The sequence below is a fragment of the Fusarium vanettenii genome (assembly GCF_000151355.1).
Source record: "Fusarium vanettenii 77-13-4 chromosome 4 genomic scaffold NECHAsca_3_chr4_2_0, whole genome shotgun sequence".
NCBI lineage: Eukaryota > Fungi > Ascomycota > Sordariomycetes > Hypocreales > Nectriaceae > Fusarium > Fusarium vanettenii.
The window spans coordinates 502,986-520,764 of NW_003315879.1; the positions used below are offsets into that span (position 1 = coordinate 502,986).

Genomic DNA, 17,779 nt, shown 5'->3' on the forward strand with positions numbered 1-17,779 from the left:
AGAAAATGATCAAATTTTACCTATTGGGTTTTACCTTTGGAGTGATATTTCACAACATATTTCATATCTGCGTTTTAGTGTATTCAGGGCACTTGTAATGGCTTGAATTCATGTTCTAAACACCACATCATGGCGTTGATGTAGTTCGGTATAGTCTATATATGCGTTCCCAGTTGAAAACCCTCCCAAACTCCATAGATGAAACGGAATGCCAATTCATAATTTCGTCAAGTGTATACTTTACTTTAGTCCAAAGCCCTCACTCTCACGGACCGCCGTCCACAGCAACTTTTCCAGCCTCTCCTTGGACTCGTACCGTGAGAGGGACAGCATGTTGAAGCATGTTCTGGCAATGGGGTACCTGCCCTCATCTTCTCCGAGGCAGGAAATCTTGATCGGTAGGACAGCGGCACCCATGGCAGGGATTCGGTCACTACCAGTAATGAACAGCAACAATTTGCGCTGGTCTTCAGGCGAGGCCGCTTTGAATGTCTCCCAGAACCAGTCGATAACAGGCTCGGAACCATCTGGCTTCTTGCTGCCCCAATTGTCGTACTCGGCAACACCCCGTAGGGAATCAATATCGAGGGCCTCATCTGACCCTCGCACAAGAAGCTCAATCTCTTCCGGTCGGAACAGAGACAGAGCATTACCTCCGCATACAGTGTAAAAGCCCCTCTTGAAAGGCTCAAACTGCCTCGTCACGGACACATCGATGATGTACCGCACGTAAAGGTCCACATATTCTCGCCGATTATTGTTTGTGACGGGAATGCGTTCACCTCCTGGACAAAGAGGAACCTCGACGGTAGTGCCATATTTCTCCGTCTCGATGACAAAATCGAGAGCAAAGGTTTCCTCCACATTACCCTCATACTCGAGCAGTTGTCGAAGTCCCCGAGCCAGTCCAGGTCGATATTCGGCAAGATCCTCGAGAGTATATCGCATAGGTGGCCTGGGGTGGGAAGAGGCTCCTGTACCCTGAGTTGGAGCCGATGCAATGAGTTTCCGGAAAGCAAAAGGTGGAAGAGCCAGGTCCAGAATAGTCGAGTTGTAGATAGCCAAGCCCATGACAACACCAACCAAGAAGAACTGATCTGACGTCTCGAACGAGTTGGGGTTGAAATAGCAATGCTGAGAGTCCTCGTCATAGATAAACATCCCTGGAACAATGTTAGCTTGATTTAGCGACAGAGAACGCAGTTCCTCTCACCATGGTCGGGATTGAAAACTTCTCTGACGAGGAGCAAAAACCATTCCTTGCGCAAGCCGCCAGCATCAACTCCCTCCTCGCCCTTGAAAGTAATGCGAAGGCCTTTCTTGATGTCCTCGCTCCCGCTTCCAATGACCTCACTGACAGCCTTTAGACTGTCGTCGACCAAGCAATCTCGTCGTACGTTGAGTTCGAGGAACTGATTGATGGCCTTGCGACTCATGATGCTATCAAAGAAGGCGTCTCGGGCTTTGCTCTGCATCTGACGACGAGCATCATGCTCAAGGATGTGGTTCTTGGCCCAGATGCTAAGGAGGAATGGATACTGGCAGAAGGAGAATTTACCTCTCCGAGCTTCCCAGTTCTCAAAGTCGGCGATCAGATCAGTATAATCAATCATGGAGTTATAAAAGTCGCTCGTCGGCAGCACCTGTCCGTGAGAATAAACAGTATCTCGACTCGATCCGGTGCCGTTCTTGCCAGTGATCGGCGGTGCGTCTTCACTCCGCCTCCCATGAGAGAGGTTGTTGGCAGCAAATAGGAGAGCCAGAACTCGTGAAGAGGCCTTTATCTGCCAATCGTCGCTGTACACAATCTTCTTTTCAGGCTCCTTGGTCTTCTTTGAGGAGCCAGAGCGGTTGATTTCGTCATAGAGATAGGCCCCCGAGCGTCCTTCTTGCATCTGTGGGATCAGGCCAGCCGTAATGTCAACTCTGACTTCTCGCTTCTTATCCCTTTGGCGCAGCATGCGATATGTGAGGAAGCCAGAAGCCAGCTCCTTCGTCCTTGTAAATCGAGAGGGGTGATGTCTCGCGAACCAAGTGATCAATTGGTTGTGGCATTCAAGCGACGAATTAGAGATCAGCCCAACGATGCGTTTGATGATTCCAGAATGTTGGCCAGAAAGGAGGCCACTTTCAGGAGTGCCCGTTTTCCCAGCTCGTGTGTCTTTTGCTGCTGGTGGCTTGGGATCTGGCTGGAGGATGCCGCCAAATGATTGATGGTCTTCGTAAAGGAGTGGGTTCTCAAGCAGTATGAGAAGAAACCGCAGCTCTGCAGGGTCCTTCAGGGGCCTTCCGGGTCGCTTAAGGAGCATTTCAGTTGCTTTTAGTAGCACACGTCGAGCATGCTCTTGGCCCTGCAAAAGATCTCGCTCGAAAGACTGCAGCTCTCGTGTAGTAGGCGTCTGGAAGTCATCAGCCCCAGAGAACTCTTCATATACAACGAACCAGCCAGCGGCAGTATTGACGACAGCGCTGTACCAGCCCATCAAATCGCCCCAATTCATCTGTGGGGTCTTGGTAATTGCTGGAACGCTTGAAAAGCTACGCTCGTTTCGATGTGTTGGTGGTCTCCGAGATCGCGTCTCCTCCTGGCTGCCAGTCCACCACGTTCCATTCTCTGCAAAGTCGCCCAGTAGAAGCAGTTTCGGATCAAGATCAAACGTTCCATCGTCTCCTTGGGGATTACTTCGTTCCTCTCGCTGTTCGCGCGCTTGCCGATTTTCTGAAGGTTCCCGACGATGCTCTCGTTTCTCTCGAGGCTCGTGTTGTGCTACAGGCCTCCAGCGGGTTGATTCGCTTCCACCTCTTGGGGGATGGCGATGATGATGGGTCATGAATGACGAGTTGATGCATTCGAATGAGCCGAAACAGGCAACCAAGTAGTCTTCTAGCGGCTTGAATATTCGCTTGGGATCGCTGTCGTCTGTCATTGAGGGTGGAGTGTGGTCCTTGGACCCATCGCCTGACAATATGTTCTGTACTGGGGTTTTTTCTGTGTACGAAGACGAGTAAGATCGAGCAATAGGCGCAGAATTCGTGCGCTGAGCGCTGGCTCGTAGGGTCGGCTCCTCATCGAATGTATAATGCGACACATGTATAGTGGGAGATTTAGAGGGAGCCGATACCTCCCGTCTTGAATCTATCACCACGGGTTTATGGCCAGCAGCTTGCATTCGGCTGCTAAACGATAGTCTATTCTTCGAATGATTTTGAGCATCGTGTGCGGGTTTAGGAACTCGATGTAGTTTCTTGGACAAGTACGAACGAATGCATTGCTGAACAAGTCGTCTCGTTTGTTCGATCGAGATATGCGGGACTGCATCGCTATCAGCAATTGATCCAACCCGTTTCCGCGAACGCCTACCTCTTGCCGGAGAGGGTTGGGGTGCGCCAGGGGGGCCTTGGCTTGCATCGCGGCGCGTTCTCGAGGTGACATTGTCCGCACTTAGCGGCTCCAGGTCATTGACAGTGGTACAGATGGTGCACTTGAAAACCTTGAGGTCCCTCGGCCACCGCACTAGGGAACCACAGGTCATGCAGTTTCCCGTCGCAAAGTCTCTGCTCCCTGCAGGACCCCCTCGAGTATGGGACGCATTCCGGCCGTGGTTCTTGGGTGCTTGTCGAGGCATTGCGGCGTCATCATCTGCAAAGCCCAAGTCGGGCGGAGGCGCGCCGACGGAGTTCTGCCTCTTCTTCTTGCTGCTAAAGAGAGAAGGGAAGGGCTGGCTCATAGAGCGCGTGTGCTGGGGTCGGCGAGCAGGCTTGGACGGTGGTCGCGAGGGGTGAAAGTCGGATTCGTCGGAGCTCGAGTCGGCGTTGGCATTGGAGATGGACAGGTCGAAGTTGCGACCGTTCGGTGTCGGTGGCAGCGCTGTCGAATAGACTGCGTTGAGAGTCGTGGGCGTGTGTAGGGCGGTGTTGTGGATTCGACTGATGAGGTCACCAGAAGAGTTGTTGTTGGGTTGAGACCCACGACGAGTCGACCAGGGAGCCATTTCCAGGGAAGCCGCCGAGGATCAAGGGAGCTGGTGTGATGGTCACGGGACGATCGTCTAGTTGGGGGGAGAGCCCTTGAGCTCGAATTTGCCGACGGTGACGGGAAAGAGAAAGATGATGACTTTGGAAAGAAAAAGAAGAGTGTTTCTTCTCCCTCAAGAAAGCATCATCAAAAGTCTGAGAGTCCAAAATTGGAAGCAAGCCTCGTCGACGCCAGGTACGCCAGGATGTCAGGGGAACCGGGCATAAGCAACGTCGAGGGATACGGTACACAGACGTTCAGTTCAGCTTTGTCCCCTTCGAGTTCCAGGGATGGATGCAAAGAAAAGGTCAACATTCAGGCGAAGGAGTAGTGAACCGATATCGTTAAACAATCCCGCGGATGCGGTTGGTGAAACAATGGACAAAAGCCAGCTCAGTACAAGAATAGCTTGCTCGACGTGGTGATGATACAGTGGGCTACAGTACAAGTAAGGCGGCCGACCGGCTTCCGGCTTATCAACTGCGACCAAGATATCCTGGCTTCTGGTGAACGAATTCGTCCTGAGCGTCTTGCGCGTTCCGCCGTATCCGTCATTCACAGGCATGAGAATCCAATCGAGGGTCGGGTTTAAACGCCCAGAAGCAGGGGGTCAAGAGGAACCGCGACGAATACGGACGGGCATTGCCAAGGGGACGTGGAGTTCCAAGCGGCCGCTCAGGAATGAAGTGGACAAGCAAGATAAAAATGCAGGATTGACATTTGCTTATCCGAGCTTGGACGGAGACGCACCATGGGACGGGCTCCTCCTTGGCTGCTACCGGGGAATGCGCTTATACACGATCTCGAGTGCAGCGTTGGACCTCGTATTCTCCCATTTTCGCTTCATTTATAGTCTCGCCCAATGAGCGTGAGAGTTGTCACCGCATCTGGACTTGCTACTACAAGGGTAGTATCACGACAGTTTCAATGATAGTTGCCCGCTCATGACATCAACTGCACACTCCCTAAAGGGAAACTACTCGGAGTAATCTCCAGGAGATGCTGACCTGCAAACATGGACCAGATTCAAATCCCGGATCCGAAAAAAAGAGACGAGATGAAACGAGATGCAGGGGCTTTGTTAAGCCATTGACGATCCCCGCAAAATTACCCCTGGCGGCGGATGTTTGTGGCGGCCGAGGGACGGGCCCGTCAGCCAGTGGGCGCCAGCGAAGCGGCCGAAGCCGGCAGCCGGCCGGGTCTTGAAGGTTGTTGTCTATCACCTCACGATTCGTGTCTAATCAGTGATTCACCATTTCGTATTCTTCCTTGTCGTTTATTTGGACGCAAATGATATGGTGCCTTCTTGACGAGTTACCTGACACGCTCGTCTCAACGGATTAGCCGAGGACAGATTAATCTCCATGTTGGTAACCGGCTTTCGGTTGCGTAAAGTATGACGGCCATAACCTACCACTAGCGGTTCAACTCCCAAGCATACAGCATCTTTGCAAACGTAATCTTGGAACACTGTGGCGTGGTAACGTGATACTTCAGAGTCCAATCGGCGATTTATCCTCTGAGTTGATGAATCAACACGTAGAACAGGGGTTAATCTTGACACAACAGGACAACATCAACCCCAGTAGGCCGCAGGGAATTATACGGGCTGCGCATACGGATAGTGACTGGATAACTCTAACCCATCGACAGGATTCTATTCGGATATCCACAAACACCAGATAAGCTGAGTTTCTAGTTAACCTTAACTCAACTGGAGCTTCACAACACGAGAAACTACCCTAGAGACTGGGCCCAAACACACAAGTCCGTGCAGTTTTCATGCAAGGATTCAATCTATGTTTGTGGAATCACTGTAGGCTTTTGCTCTCGTGCATTCAATTGCCTTGTAACCGAATGGCTGTGATCGCTTGGTATTCATGCTAATAGATATATCCAGAGTGTGTCCAACTCACCGTCGTCAAAACCAGTCCCTTGTTATCCAAGCCTACACCGCAACGCCAAATGAACGCTCAAACAGTTCCGCCCGTGCCGGTCATGACGCGACATGTTTCCCGAGATCATGTCATTTCAATGCTGGAGCAGCTCCGCAAACTCCGGTTTCAACCCAAAGATAACATCAATCTCCTTGATCGTCTCGCTGCACCACGAGCTCCCCTCCACACCGACTCCCACCAGCCTAGCCATATCTGATGGTGCCACCCCAGGTCGCGTCGTGCCATGCAGCGTGTAGTCGGCCTGCCCCCGGACAATGTTCAGATCGCCCCTCAGCTCTGCCATGGTTTCGCCTCGGGTGTTGCGCAGTTCAAAGATGCAGCGACCGTGATCGATCTCCATAGGGCTCAGATTATCTAGGCGAAAGGTCGCCACAATGCCATTATCACTGGAGCGTGATAGCTTCTTGAGCTCCATTTGCGGCCCGTTCATACACTTTAGTGGGATATCGAGACACATTTCGCAGCCCGATGAGGTACCCAAAGCTCCGACAGTGCACCAGCCATTATCGAGCTGGAAACTGCTATCGCTGTCGAGCATGAGGCTTCGGATGAATGTTCGAAAGGCTGTCATATCGGTAATGTCGATGCGCTGTTCCTTGACTAGGACCTTGGTACCCCAGAAGCTCGTCTGGACTTCAGGCAACTCTACCGTGCCAAAGCTGAAGCCATTGAAGGAAAGTTCGACGTCCATAGCGCCGATGATACTGGAAATGGCACCAGAATCGACAAGGCGGCTCTCGATGGCAAGGCAGAAGGAGCTGGCACACGAGTCAACTAATGCCATAAACTGCTCACAGTGACAATGCTCACCTTTCAGAAGCATTACTGATCTTGATCTTGGTAACTTCGAGGCTCGCGCGGTCCAACAAATACTGCATCACTGTGTCCATGATGCCAAACGGGGAGAAGCGTGCTCTCTGACGACGAGGCCTCGGATCAAGTCTTGAGTCGAGGATCGGCCGGGCGTAGGCCTTAAACAGCGGCGAGTCGGCGATGTTCATGGCGGTTGAACTGATGACTCGTTCAAATGCAGTCTCGTGCTTTGGTATCTGAACTCAAGACCGGAATCCCCGGGTTCAGCAGGAGAGGAGAGGTTGGTCTGGCGCGACTCGGTCTAGTCAAGTATGATGATTGAAGGCGTTGGTCAAGTTGGAATATGCGTGCGTGAAGAACCGCAAGAAAGCAAACACCAGGACGGATTGATTCTGGGCAGTGCAGAGTAGACAGCCTGGAAGTGCGAGACAGGTGCAAACAATGAGCTGAGAGTATGAACCAGCGTCAACCTACATATGAATGTCCACGACCCAGCCATCCATCCAACATTATCAGCTGTCCTCCTGCATAGCCCATCGCTCATCGCGCAAGACATCGACAAGGGGCATCCCACTCAACCCGGAGGCTCCCGCTGTCTCTATACACGTACAGCCATGCATCCATGCTCTGAGGTTGGGATACTATCAATGCGCCCTGCAGTTGAACCAACAGGCGCAGAAAAGCTTCAGCATGCAGTCAAAGTGGCCTAGCGGGACTAGGATTCACCACCAGATGTTCACTCTTGTGGCTATGACAGCTTAAAAGGAAGGCCAAGTCATTTAATCTGATCTCATGTCAGCTTGAGAATTGGGTTCCAAGCTGCGCTCACCATGTTTCCGCATCTTATTGGGTGGTTCGGGCCTATTTCTAAATCTGATAGGATCCTATAAGCGGCCATCTCACAACTGAGTTGCCAAAAGGAGCAAAAAGAAGACAAGAAGAGCCAAGGTATTCACCGCTCTCGTTCAGCCCCTTCAGCTCAGAACATGGCCTGACTTGCACAGCATGGATCTGGTCTTGAAATCATGCCAAGTAGCTCCACCGCAGACATACATGCAGATAGATGCAGCTGTCTTGCGGGGAAGCATCCGTCAAAAGAAAAGACGAAAAGAGGATCCTGAGTCTATTTGAGAATGCATGAAGAAATACAAGTGCTAATGATAAAAGGCGTCTCTGGCAGCCTAGGCACCTGCAGGTATTATCTGTATCCGATCCCACTTGCTCCGTTAAATCATCGTGCAGATTCCCCCCTCTTACATGAACTGGAACCATCTCGGAAGGAACAACCCGGAGAACAAAAGTCAAACGACAAAGAATCAAGAACGCCGCTTACGAGGATGTCTCGGGCTTCTTTTCCTCTTCTTCGGGCTTCTTCTCTTCAACCTCGGGCTTTTCGCTTGCCTCTGTCTTCTCCTCAGCCTTCTCCTCGACCTCGGGCTTCTCGACCTTCTCCTCTTCGGGCTTCTCAGCCTCGACGGGCTCGGGCTCAACAGCCTCAGGCTCGTCACCAGCCTCAGCCTTTGTGGACTCGGCAACCTCGACCTCCTCGGGGGTGACCTCGGGCTCCTCATCGTCAAAGACGATGGCAGCCTTGATGGCGGACTTGTTCTTGATGCTCTCAAGAGCCTCACCGAACTGCTCGAGCTTAAAGGTCTTGTTGACGATGCCCTTTGTCTTTACCTTGCCAGAGTCGAGGTAGTCAATGGTGGCGGCTGTAACCGGGAGTCAGCAAACAACAGAGAACAGGAATCGAGGCATGACTTACGGAACATGTAGGTCTCGGAGAACGAGCCCAGAATTGTGATCTCATCACCAAAGATCTTGGATGGGGGCCAAGAGACACGGTCGGCGTTGGCGTACACGCCGTAGACGACCAGAGTACCACCACGTCGGACATAGTTGATGGAGTCCTCGAGGATTCTGACGGAGCCGGTAGCCTCAACAACTATACAAATGTTAGTTCCGGAGTGACTGTCTACCCAAAACAGACCTACCGATGTCAAAGCCATAGGGGTTCTCCTTCTTGAGCTGAGCAAACTGCTCATCAGGATTGGATCGCGAAAGCTCGATGTACTGGTCAGCAGCCTCGAGGCTCTTGGCCAGTTCCATCTTCAAACCACCGGGCGCAGCAACGGTGACCTTGCAGCCACCGTTTTGTCGGAGAAGCTGAGCAAGCATCTATAACGTCATTAGCCTTCGAATGGCGACGACTGTTGAAACTGCAACCTACCAGACCAGTAGGGCCAGCACCGAACATGAGAACGTGGGAGCCCAGCTTAGGTCGGATCTTCTCAAGACCGTGGCAAGCACAGGAGGCGGGCTCAAGAAGAGTAGCATCGACCCAGGAGAGGTTATGAATCTTGAAGACCTTGGCCGCGGGATAGGCACAGTACTCGGCGAAGCCACCGTTCATTGTTACACCGTGGGCGTTGAACTGCATGTCGTTAGTATTGTCATTGGTTGTGAGTTTCCATTATTACTGACGTTCTCGCAGAGAAGAGGCTGGCCTCTTCGGCAGTAGAAGCACTCATTGCAAAGCTCACTGTTGTCGGCAGCGACACGGTCGCCAATAGCGAATCCATTGACGTTCTAGGTAATGCGGGTTAGCGAGATCTGCCAGACAAGGTCTATCGAGATCGAAACACGAACCTTGCCAACGGCGGCGACGACACCGACGGTCTCGTGACCAGGAATCAAGGGGAACTTGGCAATGAATTCACCCTCATGGATATGCTAGTGTGATTGTCAGCCCCTGTTTGACGATCATGTTCAGTGCCGTGAGTTGGGGTAATCACCAAATCTAAGATCCGAGGTCAGCTGCTACATATCCCCTGTACGAAGCGGTAGTATCGACTTACCAGTTCCACACACACCGCAGGCCTTGACTTGAACGAGGACGTCATTGTCCCGCATTTCAGGGAGCGGGACGGTCACGATGGAGAAATCTTCGGGCTTCTCATATCTATATTCAGGGTGGAGATCGATGTTAGTCAAGGGGATGTTGGAGTCCAAGCTGTCGAGCTAATGGCAAGCGAAAGGATGACCTTGATGGTCTCCATGGTGGGTATATAAAGCTACGAGTGCCTGTGTCTAGGGTCTTGACATACCTGAGAGCCTTCATTTCTGTGGGAAGAGTCGCCATTTTGACTGAAGAGGGGTTGGACGAGGTGGGATGGAGGTGAGTGAAGTGATCAAAGGCGTTAATATCGGGACAGGTGCTGACGACGAGGTGTTAAGGACAAGTCAAGTGTCTAGGGATATGTGTATCCCTGAGCTTGCTGAGTTGAGAGAAGAAGAGGAAGCTTGTTGACTGAGCCAGATATGAGATCGAAGCGAGGAAAGGCGGGTTTTTGTTGACGAGAGATAAAGACAAGATGGGGAGATTATCGAAGGACAACGGGTATTTCAACAACCGGGATACGCTCATTCCCGAGGGGAAAGGGAAGAGGACGAGGCCCAGAAGTCGCCAGGAGTCGCAAGGTATCGTCGGGACTCGCAAGGAGTCGGCCAGGAGCCCATGATTCCAGGGGTATCTCGCTCTGCCCACCTCCACGATGCCCGGCGAGACACCGAGCCACCGAGCCAGACATCAGGAAATGCCAGGAAGCCATGGCCCAACATGGTGAAAGCATCGATCTGCCTCCCACCCAAGCGAGTGGTTCGTGCTGCTCCGCACCAGTAGCAGTGCGGCCATGTTGGAGGGCGCCCAATCTCGACCAGCATGGTGGGCGCTGAGTGTGGAAGAGTCACCTCATGGTGAAAGCTCGAGCCCGTTTTCCCCAGTCCAACATCCCCTGATCCTGTCAAAGCCCTCGGTCCTTTCGACCGTATCGTCATGACGCCTCCAAAAGGGGGAGATATCGGGAAAACAAGGAAGGGAAAATGGCTGCAGCGTGCCTCTTTGAGTGGTTTCCACTGCAACAAGCTCAAGTCAGCGTTGTCATGGCAGAAGTTTATCATACGGGGTCGTCTCTTTCAGGTCTGTATACTTACACGGACAACTCGACTCCAACGCCTCCTAAGCTCGGGCCAGCAACAACGACAATTGTCACGGCTGGGTACCTGCTTTCAACAGGCTTACCTAGGTAAGCAAGTATGAACTGCAGGCATATGCACCTCATCGCCCATGGGGAAGCTCCCTGGCTCGGTTTCACCGAGACACAAACATGGCGATACATGCATGATACAACAGCCAGGTCCAGACCGGCGCAGCCTCTCAATGCAAGGCAAGGCGACACAGGGCTGGGCGCGAAGACGCATGGCGACCCAAGGTAAAGGCAAGGTCAGAAAGGCAAGGGAAACCCAGGACACTCAGCCGAGCGGCCGTTGGTAGTAAACGGGCGTTGGACGGTGGTCTGTTTTCTATAAGCCGTTGCCGTTGCTCTAGACGCCGTGAGTGGCCCGGACCATGGTGCCGGTATCCGGTGAGGCCGTGAAACCCTCCGGTGAGGTGAGAAGGTGAGCCGTGGGCAACGGTATCGTACCGTTTTGTATCTTGTTTACCGATTTCACTTCGTGATGTGGATTGTCATATCAACGACGTAACCCTCGGCGCAGCAGCATTCTGGCTTCTGGTTGGGTGCTAGCCTGGACAGGGGGAGAATATGCCTCTCACCGAGGATGAGAGATGAGCCCGTGGCAGCATGCGGAAGGCGATGCCTGCAAGTGGTGAGGCCTGCAAGCGGCACATACCCCTTTTGCATGATTTGCGGAGGTGAGCATGTCGATGTGAATGATTGAGGGCATTCCCACGTATGACCCGCCCCAACGTCCAACTCCCCCAGACTCTCACCACTTATACACCCTGGTAAGTGGCGGAGATGCTGTTTTGGGACTTTGCGCCTCCATCTTCACCAACACACACACCTTGGCTCATGTGGAGAGAACATGTAAAGCTTCGACTCGGAGCCGCAGAGCAAGTTCCATTTTCAGCTCTACTTCCATAGAATAATGCGGAGAAGACGCATGGAATAATCTGGATGCTCCTGATGTGTCCCTTTCCCCAGGATTTCACCTACCATTCGCGGCTCCGCATGTTCGAATCTCACCTTACTCGCCGCCACAGCCTCGAAGCAACACAGCTCGGTGGTGTGTTCAAGGTGACGGCCAAGGTGTCCTTGAGGTGTAGGCCTCACGAGAAGAACGTGTTTAAACGGAGCATCTGACGTAAGAGTCAACCCACCGTCCGACACTTGCACTCTACCCCGAATAATTAGCTACGATTACCCCGAGCGCAATGCCAGCTGCTGCTCTTGTCTTGTCGTGTCAAGCACGTCTCGGACGCACAAACGAGTCCTCGCCGTTCAGCCGAGAATGCTTCTAGACGTTGCCTTTCCAGTGAGTCCCGAGCTTCCTTACCACACTCATCGAGGCACGTACCGATCAAGGATCAAGGGTGAGTTCACGGTCAGGTCACTCAGCGGACACACCTTTCTCGCAAAGAACAGCGGGACGGATCGTTCCCCTCGGACAGTGTCCGGTCTAGCAGGCAGGTAGGCGACAGAGGTAAGGTAGGTAGGTGATATTCGTATCGTTCTTCACATGGATCACTTTAAAGATTTGACGTCTTCACGTTTATCTCCCGAGCAATTATCTCGTTTTGACGGCGGCAGCAATCGACCCTGATGCAAATGATTTCCGAGGTTCTAAACCCTCAAACTCCCATGGTGTCTGTCTGTCTCCCACGCAACCTGTCACACGAGCCAAACCCATGGTGAAAATTGCCCTCCATTTTTATGAGTACATGCCGATACCGTTTGCCATGCAGCCCATTTGTTCACCATCGCAAGGAAATTGGGTTCATTTAAGAGGGGGGAGCAGCGCCACGGCCACGGCCGTAACCACCACGGCTGTAGAGTATTGTTAGCCAATTGCGCTGTCATTCATGTCCGATTGTTTAGGAAACTCACAACTGAGGAGCGAACTCGCCGGGAGCACCGCCCTCCTTGCCCTCGCCAGCATCCCTTCGTCGGTATCCGCCCTCACGGTCGCCTCGGTCGCCACCACGGCCACGGCCAAAGGGTCTTCGCTCGCGCTCGCCCTCGCCGAGCATGCCACGGGGAGGAGCGTGGGATCGTTGTTGCTTGATGTGGGTAGCAGGAACGATCTCAGCGGGGAGGTGAAGCCATTCGCGCAGGTAGTCGAGACCCTCGGGGGTCAGGGTGTAGTAGTAGTACTGCCACGAGAACTGGGTCTTGACGTAGCCGCGGGAGTTGAGGGACTGAAGAGCCTTGATAACGAACAGGTTCTTGGTGTCGATATCGGGGTGCTTGGGAAGGTTGAAGTCCTTCTGGGCGACGAGGACACCCTCTCGGAAGAGGTACTGACGGAATTGTTAGTCTTGGGTTGTTTTCTTGTGCATTTGCCAATTCGCGGCTCATTCTCTCGCGGGCGGGAGCTGCTTGCGGCGGCGCCGGGTGAGTCTGTATTACCTCGTGGATCTTCTTGCGGTCGGCCTTGGGAATCAACATCGTGGCGGTATTGCTGCTCGTCGAAGGGGTCGATGTTGGAAGGTGGCAGGTTTCGGAGGGACGAAGGCAGATCTCAAATTGGATAACTTTTGTGGGCGGAAACCCTACTCTGAAATTCGACGTAGCGAAGTGGGGGTTTGCTGTGTGCCCGTGGCTGGTGGGTTTGTCACGTGCCGATGAGGTTATCGATGTGGCTGGTGAGGTGGCACCTAGAATCGCCATCGGCCTAGTAGCTTTGTCAACCCAGTGTTTTTCTGGTCAACATCAGGCAAATACTTACAACACCCTCCGATTCTCCTCTTGTCGACTTTTCACGATCCATACAAGCGCTAGAATGTCGTCGCGAAACCTCAACGTGCTGGTTACCAGCTTTGCCGGTCTCGACTTGCCACCAACACTTGTCCTGCCTCTTCCTTCATCAACTACCGTTACAGAACTGCGAGATCGCATCGATGAGCGACTGCCAACAACTCAGTCCAGACTCATCCTCACAACTCTTTCAAACAAGCAACTACCATCAGCTTCGGAATCGCCAATCTCTGAATACCTCTCGACAAGCGAAGATGAGTTCTTGTCGTTGCGACTGGCAGTGCCGCTCTGCGGTGGCAAGGGTGGTTTTGGATCACAGCTGAGAGCTGCGGGTGGTCGCATGTCTTCTCGGAAGAAGAAGAACCAAGAAGACCACGGTTCTAGCCGTAATTTGGATGGCCGACGGCTGCGCACGGTGAACGAGGCCAAGGCTCTGGCTGAGTACCTCGCCATCAAACCCGAGATGGAGAAGAAGGAGAAAGAGAAGCGCCGCGAGCGCTGGGAGCAGATTGTCCAGCTGTCTGAACAGAAGGAGGCCGAGATCAAGTCGGGCAGCAAGAGCCGGCTTGACGGCAAATGGGTTGAGGACAAGGAGGAGAGCAGCGAGCGTACCCGAGATGCTGTCCTGGCTGCCATGAAGGCCGGCAACTACAAGGACAACCTACTCAGCACCTCTCACGAGTCAAACTCTACACAGACGAGCAATGAGCAATCCGGCTCGGATGAGGAAAAGGGTGCCTCGTCTCAGGGATCAACACCGCCCCCAGTGGAACAAACTAAGCTTGAGAAGGAAAAGGCGAGGACATTCTTTGGATTTGACGAGGATGATGAGTTTATGAGCTCCGACGATGAAGAGGCCGAGGGAAAGTGATATTTACACCCTTTTCATGAGTTTGGTCTCTGGTTGCTATGGCCGGATGGGGCCGGCCAATGACAACCGGGATTAATGGGATTACGGCGCATGGGGACCCTTGGTGTTTTTTGGGATTTGAATTGCCAGCGCTTCCGGTTGAAGTTTGATAGTTCACATGATACCAATAATAGTCCACTCAATGGCATGAGTCAGCAAAACGTCACGATATCCATGTCATTGATTCAAGGGATGAAGGATTCGGACAAAAGTCAGCGTTTACGAGGATTTTATACAGCAGGCAGCTTCACAAATGATACAATTGCAGTGTGTCTGCTCTGTCTCTTCTAAACCATCCACTACTCCAAGACTACATGTCCAACTTAAGCGTCCAGCTTGACGGGGAAGTTTCCGGCCTCTGTATGATTCGTTAGTATGCCTTAAGGGAGTCGAGTTGTCCAAGGGGGAGCGTACCGCGCTGCTCATCCCATCGGTTGTACCAGCCGGAGGGGCAGAGGGATCGGTAAGAGAGCCAGAACTAGGGGCCAATTAGTAACCGGGAGCTTCGAATAGGTTCTCGTAGTGTTCGGCGATGCGTACCTGGCGGCAGGGCGCAAAGTCCTCACCCTTGGCGAGGATGCACTTGTGGTAGTCGACGTAGTTTTGCCAGCAGTGCTTGGTCTGGTTCTGGTTGGGAAAACGGGCGTCGGTGCCTAGGAGGTCATCATGTCAGATCTGGTGTAGTTGAAGCCATTGGCGATAGTGCAATTGAGTATCGATCGCGCGTCGGGTCGTCGTCGATGGTCGTCGGTCGTGGAAGGGATTGATTGTTGCTTACCAGCTGCGCGGAATTATTAGCCTCGGGATCGAATCAGGTCATTTTTTCGAGGGCGGCGCTGGCAGCCGCCCCAGCGGGATTATTAGGGAACGTACCAGTGACAAACTTGAAGGGCTTGGTGACAAGCTCCTGACCGTCTTCCGCCATTGTGAATTGGTTTCGAGAGGAATTGACTTGGGGAAAAGGAGGGGAGATTTGTCTAAGGTCAATGCCGGATGGAGCTCGGTGCGGGCGGTTTTGGATGGAGAGAGGTTGATGCGTCGACGTTGTCCGGCTCGAATCAGGTGGTTCGATTTCCCGGGAGAGAGCTTGGGTTTGTGCCTCAGGCCGTCACGGGCCAATGGCGTAAGGCACCCAACCCGGATTTGGTGGGTCCCGCTGGCTGGCAATTGCTTGCACATCAGATGTTCGTTCGGCCAACTCCAAACACTCCCTCCCAAGGCCGATAATTTCCAATTGAATCACCTCCTCTGGACCTCTCACAGACCCTCCCCACTCATCAAGATGCGTTCCACCGCTGTTCTCCGGATGTTCAGGCAGACGCCTCGCATGCTGCGACCCGTTCCCGTGAGTGCAATGGATGGAATCTTCGGTTATGACATCAATCAGTGCTGACCATGTTTCCGTCTCGCAGAAGGAGGACCAGGCCGGTACGTGAAACTAGGGAGCTCCCGCCGAGCCTCTCTCGGACCGCTCGAGACTCGAATACCGACTCGAAACTTGTTCAATGGGCTGGGAACTAACCGAATCTATAAAGGCCACACCGTCTCTCAGCGACTCCGAAAGCTCAAGCAGATCCCTCCTGAGCTGTACCCCCTCGGTAAAGCCATATCTTGCCCCATTGAGTCCTTTTTCCATGCCCTAACAACCCGTACCAGCCGTCGTCGTTGGCTTCGCCCTCAGCGCTGCCACCTACTCCATCAGCCGCAAGTTCATCGTCGACAAGAACCTCCGCCTGTCGCGACAGGGCCCCGGTTCGCGCGCCGAGCACCACGGCGAGGCCCACGGCGAGGAGGAGAAGCAGGAGCACTAAGCCCTTACTGAAAGACTGGGGAGCCTGCCGGGGAATTGGAAATGATTACTCGCCAACGGGGGGCAGTACTGTACATGTCGGGAGAATGGTAGCAGTGAATTCCATCAGGCATAAATCTTGAATATTCTCGGTGATGATATATATCTCATGCCCTTCCAACCTGTAACCTGTGAATCCAATGCCTCAAAACGCCCTCGCTATGCTAGCCGTAGAGTCAACACCAAACCGAATTTTCCCTTATCTCTTTCATTCAGGTTTCGGCCCTGCAACGTCGAGTCCCTCCAACCCTTGCATGGGGTCAGGGCCAGAATCTGGCACTACCTTTGCATCATCTCCAAGCCTGTCATTCTCATCCGCCGCATGCTCGGCCAGCCATCCTTCCTGCACGCTCAGTCAGCATCGAATGAGTGAGAGGGGATATTCAAACATACCTTTTCCCAGATAGCAGTCTTACTACCCAGTCCTTCGTCGGCGCTCTTGGGTGCCTTGGCCTGTGAGACCTTGAGGATCCTTCCGAAAAACTCCGACTGATCCATATTGTCGATTGCCTCCTTCGCATCGGCGGCGTCCTCATACTCGACATACGCGAATCCCCTGTGGGCTTCTCCAGAGTTTGGTGCTTCGGGCTTTGGCAACTTGCAGTCGACAATCTCTCCAAACGGGATGAAGGCGTCAAGGATGTGACCTGTGGTGACAATCTGGGAGAGTCCACCAACGTAGACGGTTGCCTTCCATCGAGCTGCGTCTGACATTGTCGTTTTATATGAGATTTGGAGACGATGAATATGAGGAGTCGTGGTGAAGATCGTGTAAAGCTGTCGTCGTGAATCTCATACAGCTCTGCTGGCGGCTCAGAGCAACGGTTACTTGGTTGTGGTAAGCTCCGTGCTCGTCACGTGATGTGTAGCTTGAGACTCAAAGAAACAGCTTTCAGTTTCAAAGTCAATTGTCCATCAAGGGCAGTTTAGAAGAAGCATTCTTGCAGGGCATCAATGTAGAATCAATTTAAAAACTCCAGATATAATCCAGAAATGCCCATGAAGAAGAAGGCTGGGCTTGTTGGATCCTCTTAAGGGCTGCATATCATCAAGTCAACCTCTTACAAGTGCTCCCTACCCTACTACGTACATATCACCCACCACCTAATAGCGTATAAGAGAAAACCCTGGCTAGCAAATAGTCTCATCAAGGCAGGTTGCAAAGAGCGTCAAGAAAGTCAGTTCTGTGGCTGCAATATCGACGGTATGAGCCGACGATCGCTCGGGTACCCCTCTAGCCTGTATGGGCGTTGACCCTGAAGCGCCATGACAATGGACAAGGAACAAACAATAAGCTCTGCTATCATCCAACTTACATCTGACCTTTCCCATTTCTTCACTGCTTCCAAAGATGCCACGGTCACAAGAATTAAAGCCCCTAAAGATAGCTCCCAGCTGAGTCATCACGTGATAGCTGGCCCACCTCGAGGACAGCCGACTACTCAGGGGCACGGA

At 52.8% G+C, this 17,779-nt stretch overlaps 7 protein-coding genes across 7 annotated transcripts; 1 reads left to right on the forward strand and 6 right to left on the reverse strand.

The window, feature by feature from the left end:
* Window positions 1–240: 240 nt before the first annotated feature.
* Window positions 241–3,992, reverse strand: NECHADRAFT_38788 (uncharacterized protein; the record flags this gene model as incomplete). The annotated part of the gene is made up of 4 exons (XM_003051960.1): window positions 241–1,163; window positions 1,214–2,668; window positions 2,735–3,313; window positions 3,362–3,992. 4 exons carry the CDS (start codon window positions 3,990–3,992, stop codon window positions 241–243), a joined length of 3,588 nt encoding a protein of 1,195 aa, XP_003052006.1.
* Window positions 3,993–5,874: 1,882 nt separating this feature from the next.
* Window positions 5,875–7,203, reverse strand: NECHADRAFT_99932 (uncharacterized protein). Its single transcript, XM_003051961.1, has 2 exons — window positions 6,784–7,203; window positions 5,875–6,731 (listed from the first exon to the last, which is right to left on the reverse strand). Exons 1-2 carry the CDS (start codon window positions 6,972–6,974, stop codon window positions 6,047–6,049), a joined length of 876 nt encoding a protein of 291 aa, XP_003052007.1. The 5' UTR covers window positions 6,975–7,203; the 3' UTR covers window positions 5,875–6,046.
* A 912-nt stretch (window positions 7,204–8,115) lies between these two features.
* On the reverse strand, window positions 8,116–9,928 carry NECHADRAFT_78747 (uncharacterized protein; the record flags this gene model as incomplete). Its single annotated transcript, XM_003051962.1, has 8 exons — window positions 8,116–8,498; window positions 8,552–8,731; window positions 8,781–8,964; window positions 9,017–9,220; window positions 9,271–9,375; window positions 9,436–9,519; window positions 9,658–9,748; window positions 9,894–9,928. The coding sequence occupies 8 exons, from the start codon at window positions 9,926–9,928 to the stop codon at window positions 8,116–8,118; spliced, it is 1,266 nt and encodes a 421-aa protein (XP_003052008.1).
* Window positions 9,929–12,691: 2,763 nt separating this feature from the next.
* On the reverse strand, window positions 12,692–13,256 carry NECHADRAFT_38065 (uncharacterized protein; the record flags this gene model as incomplete). Its single annotated transcript, XM_003051963.1, has 2 exons — window positions 12,692–13,108; window positions 13,218–13,256. The coding sequence occupies 2 exons, from the start codon at window positions 13,254–13,256 to the stop codon at window positions 12,692–12,694; spliced, it is 456 nt and encodes a 151-aa protein (XP_003052009.1).
* Window positions 13,257–13,521: 265 nt separating this feature from the next.
* On the forward strand, window positions 13,522–14,622 carry NECHADRAFT_59871 (uncharacterized protein). Its single transcript, XM_003051506.1, has one exon. The coding sequence runs from the start codon at window positions 13,591–13,593 to the stop codon at window positions 14,434–14,436; it is 846 nt and encodes a 281-aa protein (XP_003051552.1). The 5' UTR covers window positions 13,522–13,590; the 3' UTR covers window positions 14,437–14,622.
* Window positions 14,623–14,677: 55 nt separating this feature from the next.
* On the reverse strand, window positions 14,678–15,495 carry NECHADRAFT_73563 (uncharacterized protein). The gene is made up of 4 exons (XM_003051964.1): window positions 15,347–15,495; window positions 15,016–15,129; window positions 14,890–14,953; window positions 14,678–14,833 (listed from the first exon to the last, which is right to left on the reverse strand). The coding sequence occupies exons 1-4, from the start codon at window positions 15,398–15,400 to the stop codon at window positions 14,799–14,801; spliced, it is 267 nt and encodes an 88-aa protein (XP_003052010.1). The 5' UTR covers window positions 15,401–15,495; the 3' UTR covers window positions 14,678–14,798.
* An 892-nt stretch (window positions 15,496–16,387) lies between these two features.
* Window positions 16,388–17,096, reverse strand: NECHADRAFT_99935 (uncharacterized protein). Its single transcript, XM_003051965.1, has 2 exons — window positions 16,718–17,096; window positions 16,388–16,667 (listed from the first exon to the last, which is right to left on the reverse strand). Exons 1-2 carry the CDS (start codon window positions 17,036–17,038, stop codon window positions 16,533–16,535), a joined length of 456 nt encoding a protein of 151 aa, XP_003052011.1. The 5' UTR covers window positions 17,039–17,096; the 3' UTR covers window positions 16,388–16,532.
* Window positions 17,097–17,779: the final 683 nt, after the last annotated feature.

Bases quoted from the DNA above. Each gene is read 5' to 3' on its own strand.
- NECHADRAFT_99932 (XM_003051961.1), bottom strand. From the start codon at position 6,974: ATGAACATCGCCGACTCGCCGCTGTTTAAGGCCTACGCCCGGCCGATC. The intron at 6,732-6,783 runs GTGAGCATTGTC...CTCGTGTGCCAG, and splicing joins ATCAGTAATGCTTCTGAAAG to CTCCTTCTGCCTTGCCATCG.
- NECHADRAFT_59871 (XM_003051506.1), top strand. From the start codon at position 13,591: ATGTCGTCGCGAAACCTCAACGTGCTGGTTACCAGCTTTGCCGGTCTC.
- NECHADRAFT_73563 (XM_003051964.1), bottom strand. From the start codon at position 15,400: ATGGCGGAAGACGGTCAGGAGCTTGTCACCAAGCCCTTCAAGTTTGTC. The intron at 15,130-15,346 runs ACGTTCCCTAAT...GATGACCTCCTA, and splicing joins CCTTCAAGTTTGTCACTGGT to GGCACCGACGCCCGTTTTCC. The intron at 14,834-14,889 runs GTACGCTCCCCC...CGAATCATACAG, and splicing joins CCGATGGGATGAGCAGCGCG to AGGCCGGAAACTTCCCCGTC.
- NECHADRAFT_99935 (XM_003051965.1), bottom strand. From the start codon at position 17,038: ATGTCAGACGCAGCTCGATGGAAGGCAACCGTCTACGTTGGTGGACTC. The intron at 16,668-16,717 runs GTATGTTTGAAT...CTGAGCGTGCAG, and splicing joins AGACTGCTATCTGGGAAAAG to GAAGGATGGCTGGCCGAGCA.